The sequence below is a fragment of the Streptopelia decaocto genome, assembly GCF_964273445.1.
Source record: "Streptopelia decaocto genome assembly, chromosome: 27".
NCBI classification, from domain to species: domain Eukaryota; kingdom Metazoa; phylum Chordata; class Aves; order Columbiformes; family Columbidae; genus Streptopelia; species Streptopelia decaocto.
This window is the reverse complement of record NC_138682.1, coordinates 2,229,176-2,241,599: the sequence shown is the minus strand read 5'-3', so window position 1 is coordinate 2,241,599 and position 12,424 is coordinate 2,229,176. Positions and strand designations below refer to the sequence as shown.

The window sequence follows — 12,424 nt, the reverse complement described above, 5'->3', positions numbered from 1 at the left end:
GAGGAGGGAAGTGGGGTGTTGGGGGGGTTGCTCTATGCCCCCGTGTCAGTGTTGGGATGGGGGCAGTGGAACCTGGGATGTTGCAGCCAGTGGGCTGTGCCCCCAGTGTCCCGTCCCCCCGGGGCTGTCCTGGCCCTGCCGGGGGTCCTGGGGCCGGGGTCCCTGGCAGTGATCGGGGGGGTGGGACCACTTTCCGGCCCCCCCCGTCCCGCAAGAGCGGGGTCCCGGCCAGGCGGGCTGACCCGAGCCCGGAGCCGCCGTCCCGCCCGGTGCGCGGGTGACCTGCTCGGGGCTGCCGGCCCGCGTGTGTCCCCGCTTAGGGCTGGGGGTCCACGGGGTGCAGGGTGGGCAAGTGAGGGGTCTCCCGGCTGCCCGGTACCGGGACCGGCCGCGGGCACCTGGCGCTGCCGCACGCGTAGGGCAGGGTCGTAGCCCAGCGGTACCCGGGTGCCGTGGGGCACAGGAGCCCATGGGGCCAGCGGGACCGCGCGCGGAGCGCTCCTGGCGGCCACCGGGGCGGGAGGGGGCGGAGCCGCCGCCGTTCCCGGTTCCGCCCCGCCGTGCCCACGTGCGCGCCGCCCGCCCCGGCGCCGGCGGGGTTAAGCGTCGCGGAGGGATCCCTCCCGGCAGCGTGCGCTGCGGCCCGCGCCGTCACACCCCCCGTGGCCGCAGCTCCCGCCGCGCACCGTCTCCCTCCGCCCGAGCCCCTGCCGCCAAGTAGTGCGGGCGCGGCGCCCCCCGGCCGCGGCCCCCAGGGCGCAGCGCGGCGGCCCCGGCGGGGCGGGCGGGCGGACGGGGCGGGGCGGGGGCGGGCGGCGGGACCTACTTTCCTCTGGAAATGGCCGCGCCGGGGAGCACCGTCCGCCCCGCGCCCCGAGGCCCGTCGGCGTAGGGCGGCCGCGGGGGTAAGAGCCGGCCGGGGGGCGGGGGGCGGTCCCGCCGGGGCTCCCGCGCGTTCGGGCCCGGGCCCCGCGGCCCCGGAAGGGAGAGGCCCCGTGTTCGGCCCCGGGCCGCGCCGCCTCTGCCGGGCCGCGCCGCCGCCTCCTCCCGGCCAGGCCTCCCCGGGCCCGGAGCGCGGCCCCCGGCTCCCTTTGTGTCCGGTACCGGCGCTGCTCCGCCGCCCGGGGAGCCGGCGGGGCCCGGGCCGCCGCGCCGCCGCCTGAGCGCGGGTACGGCCGGGCCCGGCGCTCCGGGGCCCCGGGGCCGGTGCCGGGGTAGGCCGCGGCGGGTCGGGGCACGGGGCCTGGCGGGCCCGGTTCCTCCGGGGACACGGGGGAGGGGGCAGCGCGGCCCGGGGGCACCGGGGAGGGGGGGCGGCCCCGCGCGGGGCTCCTGCCCCCCGGGGGCGCGGGCCGGGCCGGCCGGGCCCCTCTGCCGACCCCCCCGGGCCCTTCCGGGGAGGGCGCAGCCGCCCCGGGGCGGCCCTAATCCCCTCGGGATTACCGGGGAACCGGAGGGGATTTGCTGGGGGGATGGCGGCCCCAGAACCCCCGTGTCGGGACCGGGGGGCTCCTCCCGAACCCTCGGGACGCCTCGGGGCGGGGGCAGCGCGGTTTTGGGGGGCCGGGGGCTGCCCTAGTGCGCCCCTCCCGGTGCCCCCGTGGGGGGGTCGGTGTGGCTCCCCCACACGTGGCGTGCGCTCGGGTTTGGGGTCTCCATCATCTCCCCCTGCAGCCGTTTGGGTTCCCCTTGGGGTGCACGGGAAGAGATGGGGGTACGGCCCCCCAGGGCTTTGGCTGTGGTGGGCTGGGGGTGACCTCCCCCCCACATCTGTCCCGGGACCCCCCAGCGCTGCGGGGGCTCAGCCGGGTTGATGCTGGCCCTGGGGAAACTGAGGCACGGGCAGGGCCTGGGTGCCAATGGGGGGCCGTGCTCTGTCACTGCACCCCGAATCCCACTCAGCCCCACGGCGGGAGGCACCGGGGGCGCTTCCCTCCCCGCAGAGCCTGTGCTGCCGCTGCTCTGGGATCCGGGTGACTCTGGGGGGGTCCTGGTGACCTCCTGGGTGCTGCGGAGCTGGGGTCCCCCTCCCTGTGTTCATTTGGAGTCACGCACCGCTGGCCCCCACGTGGCCTTGCCGGTGGGGAGCAGCTGCCCTGGGGTGTCACTGTGCTGTGTCCCCCCCCACCCCGCCTTGTTGAGGGACTGGGGGTCTGGCGGGTGACGGGGAGTGGGGAGAACCATCCCCACTGTGGGGCACAGGGGCTCATGGACCCCCCCCGGGGAACCCCCCGCTCACAGCACGTGGGGAGAGACACTGAGACCCCACAAACCCCCCTCAGGAGGAGCAGCCGGGGGGGGCTGCCCTGGCCTTTGGGTGGGGGGTCATAGGGAGCTGTGGGGGGCCGGGGAAGGGCCCCCGTGGAACTGTGCTGAGAGATCTCGCCCCCCTACAGCCGCGGGCCCCCCCGAGGGACGCCGAAGGCAGGATGGACGAACAGAAGCCGCCCGGCAGCGAGGAGAAGGATGCGGATGCGCCAGGTGAGCCCAGGGCGGAGGGCTGGGGGGGCGCTGGGTGCTCGTGTCCCCCCCGCAGTGGCTGACAGCTGCTGTCCCGGCAGCCGATCGGGCCGTGGCCTTGGAGGAGATGGGCAGCGCGGAGGGGGACCCCCTGAAACTCCCCGAAGGAGCCTCCGCGGGGCCGGAGTTGGAGAGCATGGACACAAAGGGACCCAGGTGAGGCTGCGCGGGCGCGGGGGGGCGGCACGGAGCCGGCGGGGGTTGTCCTGAGTATCTCTGACCCCCCGGTCCGTCTCGCAGCGCGCCGGCCCGCCGCTGCGCCCTCTGCAACTGTGGGGACTGGAGCCCGCACGGGCAGCAGGAGCTGCAGCGCTTCGAGCCGACGCCTGACTGGCCCGAGCAGCTGGTGGGGCACAACCCCCCTGGGGGTCCTGGCCACCCCCCGCTGGAGCTGGAGCCGGTGGGCGATGACCTGGCGCAGATCGGCTTCTCCGAGCGGGTGACTCCGGTGCAGCTCTTCGAGCCAACAGGTGAGAGCGGTTGCGGCACTGGGGTCCCCGTCCCTCTGCTCTGGGTGTCCTGCCTGGGTTAGGAGGTTCTGTACCTGACGCCCCCTCCCCGCAGGGCACTGCTGGGTCCACCGCTGGTGCGCAGCCTGGTCTGTGGGGCAGGAGGCGGCGGGGACGGCCGGCGTGGTCAGAGCTGTTTTCTCAGGGATCTCACAGGTGAGTGGGTCCCGGGGGGCGGTTGGTGGGGGCTGTGTTGGGTCCTGAGGGGTGCTGGGTGCTTGGCCTCACCACGGGCATCATCTCTGACCCCACCGCGCTGCTCCGCTTCCAGAAATGTGAACACTGTCAGCGGCTGGGGGCCACCATCCCGTGCCGGGCGGCCGGTTGCCCCCGGCTCTACCACTTCCCCTGCGCCGCTGCCAGCGGCTGCTTCCAGTCCATGAAGACGCTGCGGCTGCTGTGTCCCCAGCACCTGGCCGAGGCCCTGCAGATGGGTGCGTACGGGCTCTGGGAATGGGTGCTGGGGCCCCTCCTGTGCTGGAGGAGGGTCCCAGAGGGGCAGAATCCAGCGCGGGGGTGGCTCTGACGGCTGCCCCCCCGCTCCCCTTACGCAGAGGACGCCCGGTGCTCGGTGTGCGATGGGCCGGGTGACCTGCGGGACCTGGTTTTCTGCACGGGCTGTGGGCAGCACTACCACGGGGGCTGCCTGGATGTCGCCCTGACGCCTCGCAAGCGCTCGGGCTGGCAGTGCCCCGAGTGCAAAGTGTGCCAAACCTGCAGGTGAGTCCCTGTCCCCATGGCCGGGGGGACAACAAGGGACATACGGGATGGGGACGCAGCCCTCACCCCCTTGCCGCTGCAGGCAGCCCGGCCAGGACTCCATGATGCTGGTGTGCGAGGCGTGCGACAAGGGCTACCACACCTTCTGCATGGAGCCGGCCATCGAGAGCCTCCCCACCGACTCCTGGAAGTGCAAGGTTTGTCCTGCTCCTGCTAAGGGGGTGCAGGGGGGTACCTGGCCCCCCATGACGTGCCTCTGCCCCCCCAGAACTGCCGCGTCTGTTCGGACTGTGGCCGGCGCCCGGCAGAGCTCGGCCCTGCCTGCCAGTGGTACCAGAGCTACTCGCTGTGCCAGGGCTGCCAGCAGCACCGCAGCGCCCAGGACGCTTGTGGGACACCGGCACACGCGCCACAGCCAGACCCCCCTGCCCAGACGTGAGTGGGGATGGGGGGGCCGCTTTCGGGGGCTTCGCGCGGGTGACCGGGAGGCCGTGTCCCGTGGCCGTGGGGATGGGGTGGTCTGAGCCTTGCCCCCCTCACTTGCTCCCCCCATCCAGGTTGACGTGCCCCAACTGCAGCGAACCGACGGACGTGCCCGTCCCCTCGCCGGAGCCCGTGGGGTGCAACGAGAAGCCGCAGCCTGGGGGGGATCCCAGGGAGGGACCCCTGGGCACTGGGGGGTCTCCTCCTGGCAAACCGAGCCCTGCGGAGCTGCCCCCTGATGAACTGCCCCTCGACAAGCCACTTCCTGATGAGTTGCCCCCCGATGTGCAGCCCCCCGAGGAACCCCCTCCTGTCGTGGAGCCCTCCGAGGAGCCCCCTCCTCTCATGGAGCCCCCTCCTCTCGTGCAGCCCCCTGAGGAGCCCCCTTCTCTCATGCAGCCCTCCGAGGAGCCCCCTCCTCTCATGCTGTCCCATGACAAGCCACCCCCTGATGAGTTGCCCCTTGAGAGACCATCTCTTGACAAGCCACCTCTTGATGGAGCCCCCCTCGAGCAGCTGCCCCCCAACGAGCAACCCCTTGACGTACCTCCCCTTAACGAGCTGCCCCCCGATAAGCAACTGCTCGAGAAGTTGCCCCCGGACGAGCTGCCGCTTGATGAGCCACCCCTTGGCAAATCGCCCCCCGACGAGTTGCCCCTTGGCAAATCACCCCCCGACGAGTTGCCCCTTGACAAATCGCCCCCCGACGAGTTGCCCCTTGACAAATTGACCCCCAGCGAGCTGCCCCTTGACAAATCACCCCCTGACGAGCGGCCCCTCGATAAGTCTCCCCGCGACGAGCCGCCTCCTGACGAGCTGCCCCTTGACGCGCTGCCCCCCGATGAGCTGCATACCAACAAACGCCCCCTGGACGAGCTGCCCCTCGAGGAGCTTCCCCCTGCCGAGCTGTCCCCCGAAGAGCCGCTCCCCAGCGAGCCGCCCCCCGAGGAGGACCCCACGCCACCAGGTGAATGGCGGATCTCTGGGTCTGTCCCTTTTCTCCTCTGTCTGTCTCCCATGGGTGCGGGGGTCCCACACCTGGGTCCTCTCCCGGCGCTGGTCTTGTCTGAGGCTCTGCGTGCTGACCTTGGTTTCGTGCTTCAATGCCCCACTTTGGGGGTACGTGGGGGGTCCTGGGGCGATGCTTGTTGCCTCTCCAAGCAGTGCAGGGGGTGAGGGGACCCCCACAGCCCCCTTCACCTGTGCCCTGTCCTACAGGTCTCATCCCTGAGGTGGCTGTGGCAGAGGAAGCGCCAGCCCTGGCCCCAGCGGTGCCCCCCGAAGAGGAGATGGAGCTGGAGCCGGAGCCCTTGCTGCCCCCCGAGACGGCACCGCCACCCCCAGCTCCCCCAGGTAAGGCTGAGGACACGCTGGGGCCAGGGGGGGTTTCTTGGGGTTGCAGTGTCACCACCATCCCCTCCTTTCCCACCCCCAGATCTCCGCGCTGTCTCGCCCGTCCTCCCCCGAGAGCCATCACCTGACACCAAGGAGGATGAAGTGCCCGAGCTGCGCCCCCCAGCCCTGCCCGAGCCCCCCAGCAGCCCCAGCACCGCCATGGACACTGAGCCCCCCGGTTCCCCACCGCCCCCCTTGGGCTCTCCTGTCTGCGCCCCGGCCCCCACCGAGCCCCTGGAGGATGAGGAGATGGAGATGGCCGGGGGCGAGGGGGAGTCACCAGCCAGCCCCCCCGGAGCCGCCCCCCACGCCAGCCCGGCCCCAGAGCTGGGGCCCTTCCCGGGCCTGCCTGAGGAGGAGGAAGAGGAGGAGGAAGAGGCACCGAGGTTGGAGCGGGAGGGCACGAGCGGGAGCTCCCCACCGCTGAGTGAGGAGGATGCGCTGGAAGAAGGCCGGGCTGGGGGGGACCCCGAAGCCAAGGGGTCCCCTTTACTGCTGGAGCCAGAGGAGCTGGGCCCCGACACCCCCATGGAGGTTTGCGCTGCTGGGGAGAAGCTGCTGGGGCGTGGGGACGAGGCGGGTCCCGAGCCCCCCACCCTGCGTCCCCGGCCCGACATCCTCAACGAGATCTCCAATCTGAGCCAGGGGGACACGAGCAGCAGCTTCCCTGGCTCGGAGCCGCTGCTGGGGTCCCCGGACCCCGAGGGTGGGGGGTCGCTGTCCCTCGAGCTGGGCCCGGCCTTGGCCGACGCCAGCCTGCAGAAGGAGGACGCTGCGTCGCTGCCGCTGGGCGCCGAGACCGACGACTCGCTGCTCTTCGAGCCAGCCGCCAAAGGGGACGGGGACAAGAGCCGGCGGCGCAGCTCCCCGGGGCGTTCCCGTGTCAAGCAGGTATTGGGGGACCCCCCCAGCCCCAATGCGGGAGGGACCCACCACCCTCCCTGCCCCTGCGGCGAGTGGGCGAGGGCTGAGTGCGTGCTGGGGTGGGATGGGGCTGTTCTCCGCTGCCCCTGCCCAGCCGGGATGCGCGGCGGGGGGCCGGCTGGGTCTCCCCCGGTTGCTGTAACTCCCCTTCTCCCCTTGGCCTTAGGGTCGCAGCAGCAGCTTCCCGGGGAGGAGACGCCCCCGAGGTGGGTCCCATGGGGGCCGGGGCCGGGGCCGTGCGCGCCTGAAGTCGACCACCTCGTCCGTTGACACCCTAGCAGTAAGGCTGGGCTGGGGCAGAGGTGGGGGGCCGGAGGGGGTCCCCAAGCTGTTAGGCGGCAGGACTGAGAGCCGAGCGTCTCCGCTGTCCCCTTCCCCACCATCCTGGGCCCTTGGAAAAGCTTGGGAGCCCTTGCGGTGGGTGGGGGTTGCGGGGGGAGGAGAGTGCCTGGGATTGTGCCGTGGGTCTGGGGGTTTCACCCCACAACCATAGGGTTGGTGCAGAGCTGCCCCCTGCCCAGTTCAGCACCAAACTGCGACTGGTGCCCCCCAAAAACTGCACGGAGGGTGGGGGTCCTGGGTGCTGACCTGCTGCTCTGCTCCCCAGCTTGCCGACGTGGAGAGCTCACCCAGCAAGGAGGAGGACGAGGACGACGACGACACGATGCAGAACACGGTCGTTCTCTTCTCCAACACCGACAAGTTCGTGCTCATGCAGGTAACGGGTGCTGTGGGATGGACAGACAGATGGGATGGGACAGAATCTGTCCCCCCTGCAACTCCTGTTCCCCCTCCGCCTCCTCTGACGGCCTCTCTCCCCAGGACATGTGCGTGGTGTGCGGCAGCTTCGGGCGCGGGGCCGAGGGCCACCTCCTCGCCTGCTCCCAGTGCTCCCAGTGCTACCACCCCTACTGCGTCAACAGCAAGGTGAGGGAGGGGACGGGGTCCCCCGGCCCTGCGCTGGGCGGGTGGGACCGTGCTGTCCCCCTCGGGGACCCACGCGGCCAGGTCACGTCCCTTGGGGCACTCACACGAGGTCCTGCCCAGCGTGTCCGTGTGGTTGTGCTGAGCCCGGGGGTGGCATTTGCTGCTGAGTCTTGGGCTGTCCCTTGCAGTTGTGCCAAGCCCTGAGGTGTCCCCCGTGGCTGTGTTGGGCCCTGGGGTGTCCCCCATGGCCATGCCAAGCCCTGGGGTGTCCCCCGTGGCTGTGTTGAGCCCTGGGGTGTCCCCCATGGCCATGCCAAGCCCTGAGGTGTCCCCCGTAGCTGTGTTGAGCCCTGGGGTGTCCCCCATGGCCATGCCAAGCCCTGGGGTGTCCCCCGTGGCTGTGTTGAGCCCTGGGGTGTCCCCCATGGCCATGCCAAGCCCTGAGGTGTCCCCTGTAGCTGTGTTGAGCCCTGGGGTGTCCCCCATGGCCATGCCAAACCCTGAGGTGTCCCCCGTGGCTGTGTTGAGCCCTGGGGTGTCCCCCATGGCCCTGCCAAGCCCTGAGGTGTCCCCCATAGCTGTGTTGAGCCCTGGGGTGTCCCCCATGGCCATGCCAAGCCCTGGGGAGTCCCCCGTGGCTGTGTTGAGCCCTGGGGTGTCCCCCCATGACCATGCCAAGCCCTGAGGTGTTCCCCGTAGCTGTGTTGAGCCCTGGGGTGTCCCCCATGGCCCTGCCAAGCCCTGGGGTGTCCCCCGTGGCTGTGTTGAGCCCTGGGGTGTCCCCCCATGACCATGCCAAGCCCTGAGGTGTCCCCTGTGGCCAAACTGAGCCCAGGGACCACTGTGGCTGTGCCCAGGGCTCAGCAACCCCCCTTCACCTTCCCCCAGATCACAAAGGTGATGCTGCTAAAGGGCTGGCGCTGCGTGGAGTGCATCGTGTGCGAGGTGTGCGGCAAAGCCTCCGACCCCTCCCGCCTCCTGCTCTGCGACGACTGCGATATCAGCTACCACACCTACTGCCTGGACCCCCCCCTGCAAACCGTCCCCAAGGGCGGCTGGAAGTGCAAATGGTGCGTGTGCAGGGGGGGGAAGCACGAGGGGAGCTCCGCGAGGTCTCAGGGCTGGCGCTGACCTGGGTTTCTCCCCCCCAAAAAAGGTGCGTGTGCTGCGTGCAGTGCGGGGCGGCGTCCCCCGGCTTCCACTGCGAGTGGCAGAACAACTACACCCACTGCGCGCCCTGCGCCAGCCTGGTCGTCTGCCCCTTCTGCCGCCAAAAATACGTGGAGGACGACCTGCTCATCCAGTGCCGGCACTGCGATCGGTGAGCACCACGGCCCCTCGGTTTTGGGGGGGAGTTTGGTATTTGGGGTGGCCGAGGGGTGCGTGACGTGTCTGGCCACCCGTAGGTGGCTGCATGCGGCGTGCAACAGCCTCTTGACGGAGGAGGAGGTGGAGCAGGCTGCGGATGAAGGCTTCGACTGCAGCGCCTGCCAGCCCTACGTGGTCAAACCGGCTGGTGAGTGCCCAGGGACAGCCTGTGGGGATTGGGGGACATTTGGGGAACATTTGGGGAACATAAGGACTCACCTTTCCGTCTGCGCTTCCCTTTGCAGTGCCCACGCCTCCCCCGGAGATCGCCGCCATCAAGGCCAAAGAGCCGGGTATGTAATCGGTGCCGGGGTCAGTGCTGCGGGCTCCCCGGGGTGGTCCCCAATGCTGGCGTTTGTCCCCAATGCTGGCGTTTGTCCCCAACACGTGTTTGTCCCCACAGAGCCCCAGTATTTCCGCTTCGAGGGCGTGTGGCTGACGGAGACGGGCATGGCCGTGCTGCGCAACCTCTCCCTCTCGCCCCTGCACAAGCGGCGGCAGCGCAAGGGCCGGCCGGGCGCCCTCAACGGGGACGGGGGGCTGGAGGGGGGTGACCCCCTGGGCCCCGATGACAAGAAGGATGGTGACCTCGACGCTGAGGAGCTGCTCAAAGCTGAAGGTGCGTTTTCCCGTTGGTGTGCGGTGTGGGGGTGCCAGGGGACCCCGTTAACGTGGTGTTCCTCCTCCGGCAGTGGGTGTTGAGCACATGGAGTGCGAGATCAAGCTGGAGGCTCCGGCCAGTCCCGACCGCGACATTGGGGCCGATGGGGACTCGGGGAAGGGGCTGGAGGACCCAGAGGAGAGCAAGAAACGGAAGCGCAAACCCTACCGGCCCGGTGAGTGTCACCCTGGGCCACCCCCAGGGCTGGAGCCACCCCCCCAGCCCCACTGTGACCCCCCAGCTCCCCTTCCTCTGCCCCCCAGGCATTGGCGGCTTCATGGTGCGGCAGCGCAAGTCCCACACCCGCCTGAAAAAGGTCTCGGTGGTGCTGGCTGAAGTGGGGCGCGAGGGGCTGAGCGCTGAGGGGCACCCCGAGGACGGTAGGGCCCAGTGACACCTTTTCTTGCCCCCCACTTCCTTCCTTCTTGCCCCCCCCTTCCTTCCTTCCTTCCTCCCCTTCCTTCCTTCCTTCCTCCCCTTCCTTCCTTCCTTCCTCCCCTTCCTTCCTTCCTTCCTCCCCTTCCTTCCTTCCTTCCTCCCCTTCCTTCCTTCCTTCCCCCCGCTTCCTTCCTTCGTTTTTCCCCCCCTCCCCCCCTCCCCCCTCCCCCCCTCCCCCCCTCCCCCCCTCCCCCCCTCCCTTCCTCCCTTCCTCCCTTCCTCCCTTCCTCCCTTCCTCCCTTCCTCCTCTTTCTTCCTCCCTTCCTCCTCTTTCTTCCTCCCTTCCTCCTCTTTCTTCCTCCCTTCCTCCTCTTTCTTCCTCCCTTCCTCCTCTTTCTTCCTCCCTTCCTCCTTTTTCTTCCCTCCTTCCCCTCCTTCCCCTCCTTCCCCTCCTTCCCCTCCTTCCCCTCCTTCCCCTCCTTCCCCTCCTTCCCCTCCTTCCCCTCCTTCCCCTCCTTCCCCTCCTTCCCCTCCTTCCCCTCCTTCCCCTCCTTCCCCTCCTTCCCCTCCTTCCCCTCCTTCCCCTCCTTCCCCTCCTTCCCCTCCTTCCCCTCCTTCCCCTCCTTCCCCTCTTTCCTTTTCCTTTCCTTTCCCCCCCCTTCTCTTTCCTTCCTTCCCCCCCCCGCCCTTCCTTCCTCCCTCCCCCCCCCCCCCCCCCCCCTTTGTTTCCCCCCTCCCTTCCTTCCTGGTTCCCCATCTCCTTCCTTTTCTTTTCTCTTTTATGTCTTTCCCCTTTCCCCCTCTCTGGATGGTGAGAGACTGCAGGGTGTGCCCCATGGTGCTGTGACAGCACCATGTCCAAGCCCTTCCCGTGACACGGGAACAGCCCCAAACTCTTTTGGGGTGACACGCCGTGTTGCAGGGGCTCTGGGGGACCTCCCGGCCGAGGGCGGCGTGGATCCCAGCTCAGCAGAAGGGGGGGACGAGAAGAAGAAACGCCGGGGAAGGAAGAAGAGCAAGTTGGAGGACATGTTCCCTCCATACCTGCAGGTGGACGGACGGGGGGCAAATGGAGGTGTCCCGGGTGGGGGTGGACACTGGTGACACCCTGACGGCCGCCCCCACTTTGGCAGGAGGCGTTTTTTGGGAAGGCGCTGATGGACCTGAGCCGGAAGGCGCTGCTGGCGGCGGGGGGCGTGGGGGACGGGGCCGCCCGCCCCTCCCTGGGCCAGGGCGCCCCCCGAGCCAAGGGGGACCCCAGCCTGGCCGGGGCGCTGCAGGGTGTCCCCCTCGACAGGAGGGAGACCCCCATGCACCCCCGAGGTGAGTGCGACCGGGAGCACCGTCCCCGAGGGGGGAAGCGGGGGGTTTGGGGGCAGCCATGGGCGGGGGAGGCTGTTGGAGGACTTCGGGTCCCCTGGGGTTGTTGGAGGACTTCGGGTCCCCTGGGGTTGTTGGAGGACTTCGGGTCTCCTGGGGTTGTTGGAGGACTTAGGGTCCCCTGGGGTTGTTGGAGGACACTGAGGGCTGTTGGGGCTCCTGGTGACCCCAGCGGTGGTTGGGGACCCAGGGGGCGGTTGGGGGGTGCTGGTTCCCCCCTGTGCACCGTCCCTGGTGGGGGAAGTGGGGGGTTTGGGGGCAGCCATGGGCAGGGGGGCTGCTGGAGGACCCTGGGATTCTTGGGGTCCTCTGGGGTTGTTGGAGGACGCCGAGGGCTGTTGGGGCTCCTGGTGACCCCAGGGGCGGTTGGGGGGTGCTGGTTCCCCCCAACTCCAGCCCCGGTGAGTCCTGGTGTCCCACAGGGGACGACAGCACCGATGGCAGCGCCGCCGCTCCCGATGATGACGGCAAGGACGACACGAAGGCCGAGGACCTCGGTGAGCCCCGGGAGCCCGCGGTGCCGCTGGGCTGGGACGGACAGACGGACAGTCCTCCGCGGGGCCTGCGAGAGGCTGCGTAGAGCGTCTACAACCATAGAGACAAACCGCTCTGTCTTGGGCAGTGCGCTCTAGGCAGAGCGGGAAATGGGAGGAGGAACTCTATGGTCTCCCCTGAGTGGTTCCCGGGCGCTCGTAACCATCGCATGGCGCCTAGAGCGCCCCCGCGTGGTGCGGCGCTCTGTGCTGCCCTGGAGGACTGGAGGGGCGAGGAGGGGCTGCTCCATGCGGGTCCTGGGCTGGGGGTCCCCAACACTGGGGTGGGGCTGGGGGTGCTGAGGGCACCTGCTGATTGTTCCTGGCAGGGCCCGATGAGCCGAAGGATTCCCCAGACCCTGGGGACACCGAGAAACCGGCCAGCCCGGGCGAGTGTGCGCTGAGCTCCGACCTCGACAAGATCCCCACGGAAGGTGAGACCCCCTGGAGCGGGAGCGAGTGGGTTTCTGTTCAACTTCCCATCAGCGGGATTTGTCGCACATGCTGCCGGGGACGGTTCAGCCTTCGTGTGGGGAGGGAATGGAGCTGGTGAGGGGCTGGAGCATGAGTGTGATGGAGCGGCTGAGGGACCTGAGGGGTTCAGCTGGAGAACAGGAGCTGAGGGG

General features: G+C 69.9%; 1 protein-coding gene across 2 annotated transcripts in view; it reads left to right on the top strand.

The window, feature by feature from the left end:
• The first annotated feature begins 780 nt into the window (after positions 1-780).
• KMT2D (lysine methyltransferase 2D) overlaps positions 781-12,424 on the top strand; it is a 30,680-nt gene continuing 19,036 nt past the window's right edge. For both annotated transcript variants that reach the window (XM_082073766.1, XM_082073765.1), the window contains exons 1-26: positions 781-905; positions 2,397-2,481; positions 2,562-2,676; positions 2,761-2,990; positions 3,085-3,185; positions 3,301-3,463; positions 3,584-3,749; positions 3,832-3,946; positions 4,018-4,184; positions 4,307-5,199; positions 5,451-5,585; positions 5,668-6,518; positions 6,718-6,831; positions 7,159-7,269; positions 7,374-7,478; positions 8,367-8,548; positions 8,635-8,799; positions 8,885-8,994; positions 9,092-9,139; positions 9,250-9,465; positions 9,539-9,682; positions 9,771-9,887; positions 10,808-10,935; positions 11,019-11,208; positions 11,688-11,762; positions 12,128-12,232. In XM_082073766.1, the coding sequence (XP_081929892.1) occupies positions 2,430-2,481; positions 2,562-2,676; positions 2,761-2,990; positions 3,085-3,185; positions 3,301-3,463; positions 3,584-3,749; positions 3,832-3,946; positions 4,018-4,184; positions 4,307-5,199; positions 5,451-5,585; positions 5,668-6,518; positions 6,718-6,831; positions 7,159-7,269; positions 7,374-7,478; positions 8,367-8,548; positions 8,635-8,799; positions 8,885-8,994; positions 9,092-9,139; positions 9,250-9,465; positions 9,539-9,682; positions 9,771-9,887; positions 10,808-10,935; positions 11,019-11,208; positions 11,688-11,762; positions 12,128-12,232 (4,798 nt within the window). In that variant the 5' untranslated portion in view covers positions 781-905; positions 2,397-2,429. The remainder of the gene's footprint in view (positions 906-2,396; positions 2,482-2,561; positions 2,677-2,760; positions 2,991-3,084; positions 3,186-3,300; positions 3,464-3,583; positions 3,750-3,831; positions 3,947-4,017; positions 4,185-4,306; positions 5,200-5,450; positions 5,586-5,667; positions 6,519-6,717; positions 6,832-7,158; positions 7,270-7,373; positions 7,479-8,366; positions 8,549-8,634; positions 8,800-8,884; positions 8,995-9,091; positions 9,140-9,249; positions 9,466-9,538; positions 9,683-9,770; positions 9,888-10,807; positions 10,936-11,018; positions 11,209-11,687; positions 11,763-12,127; positions 12,233-12,424) is intronic.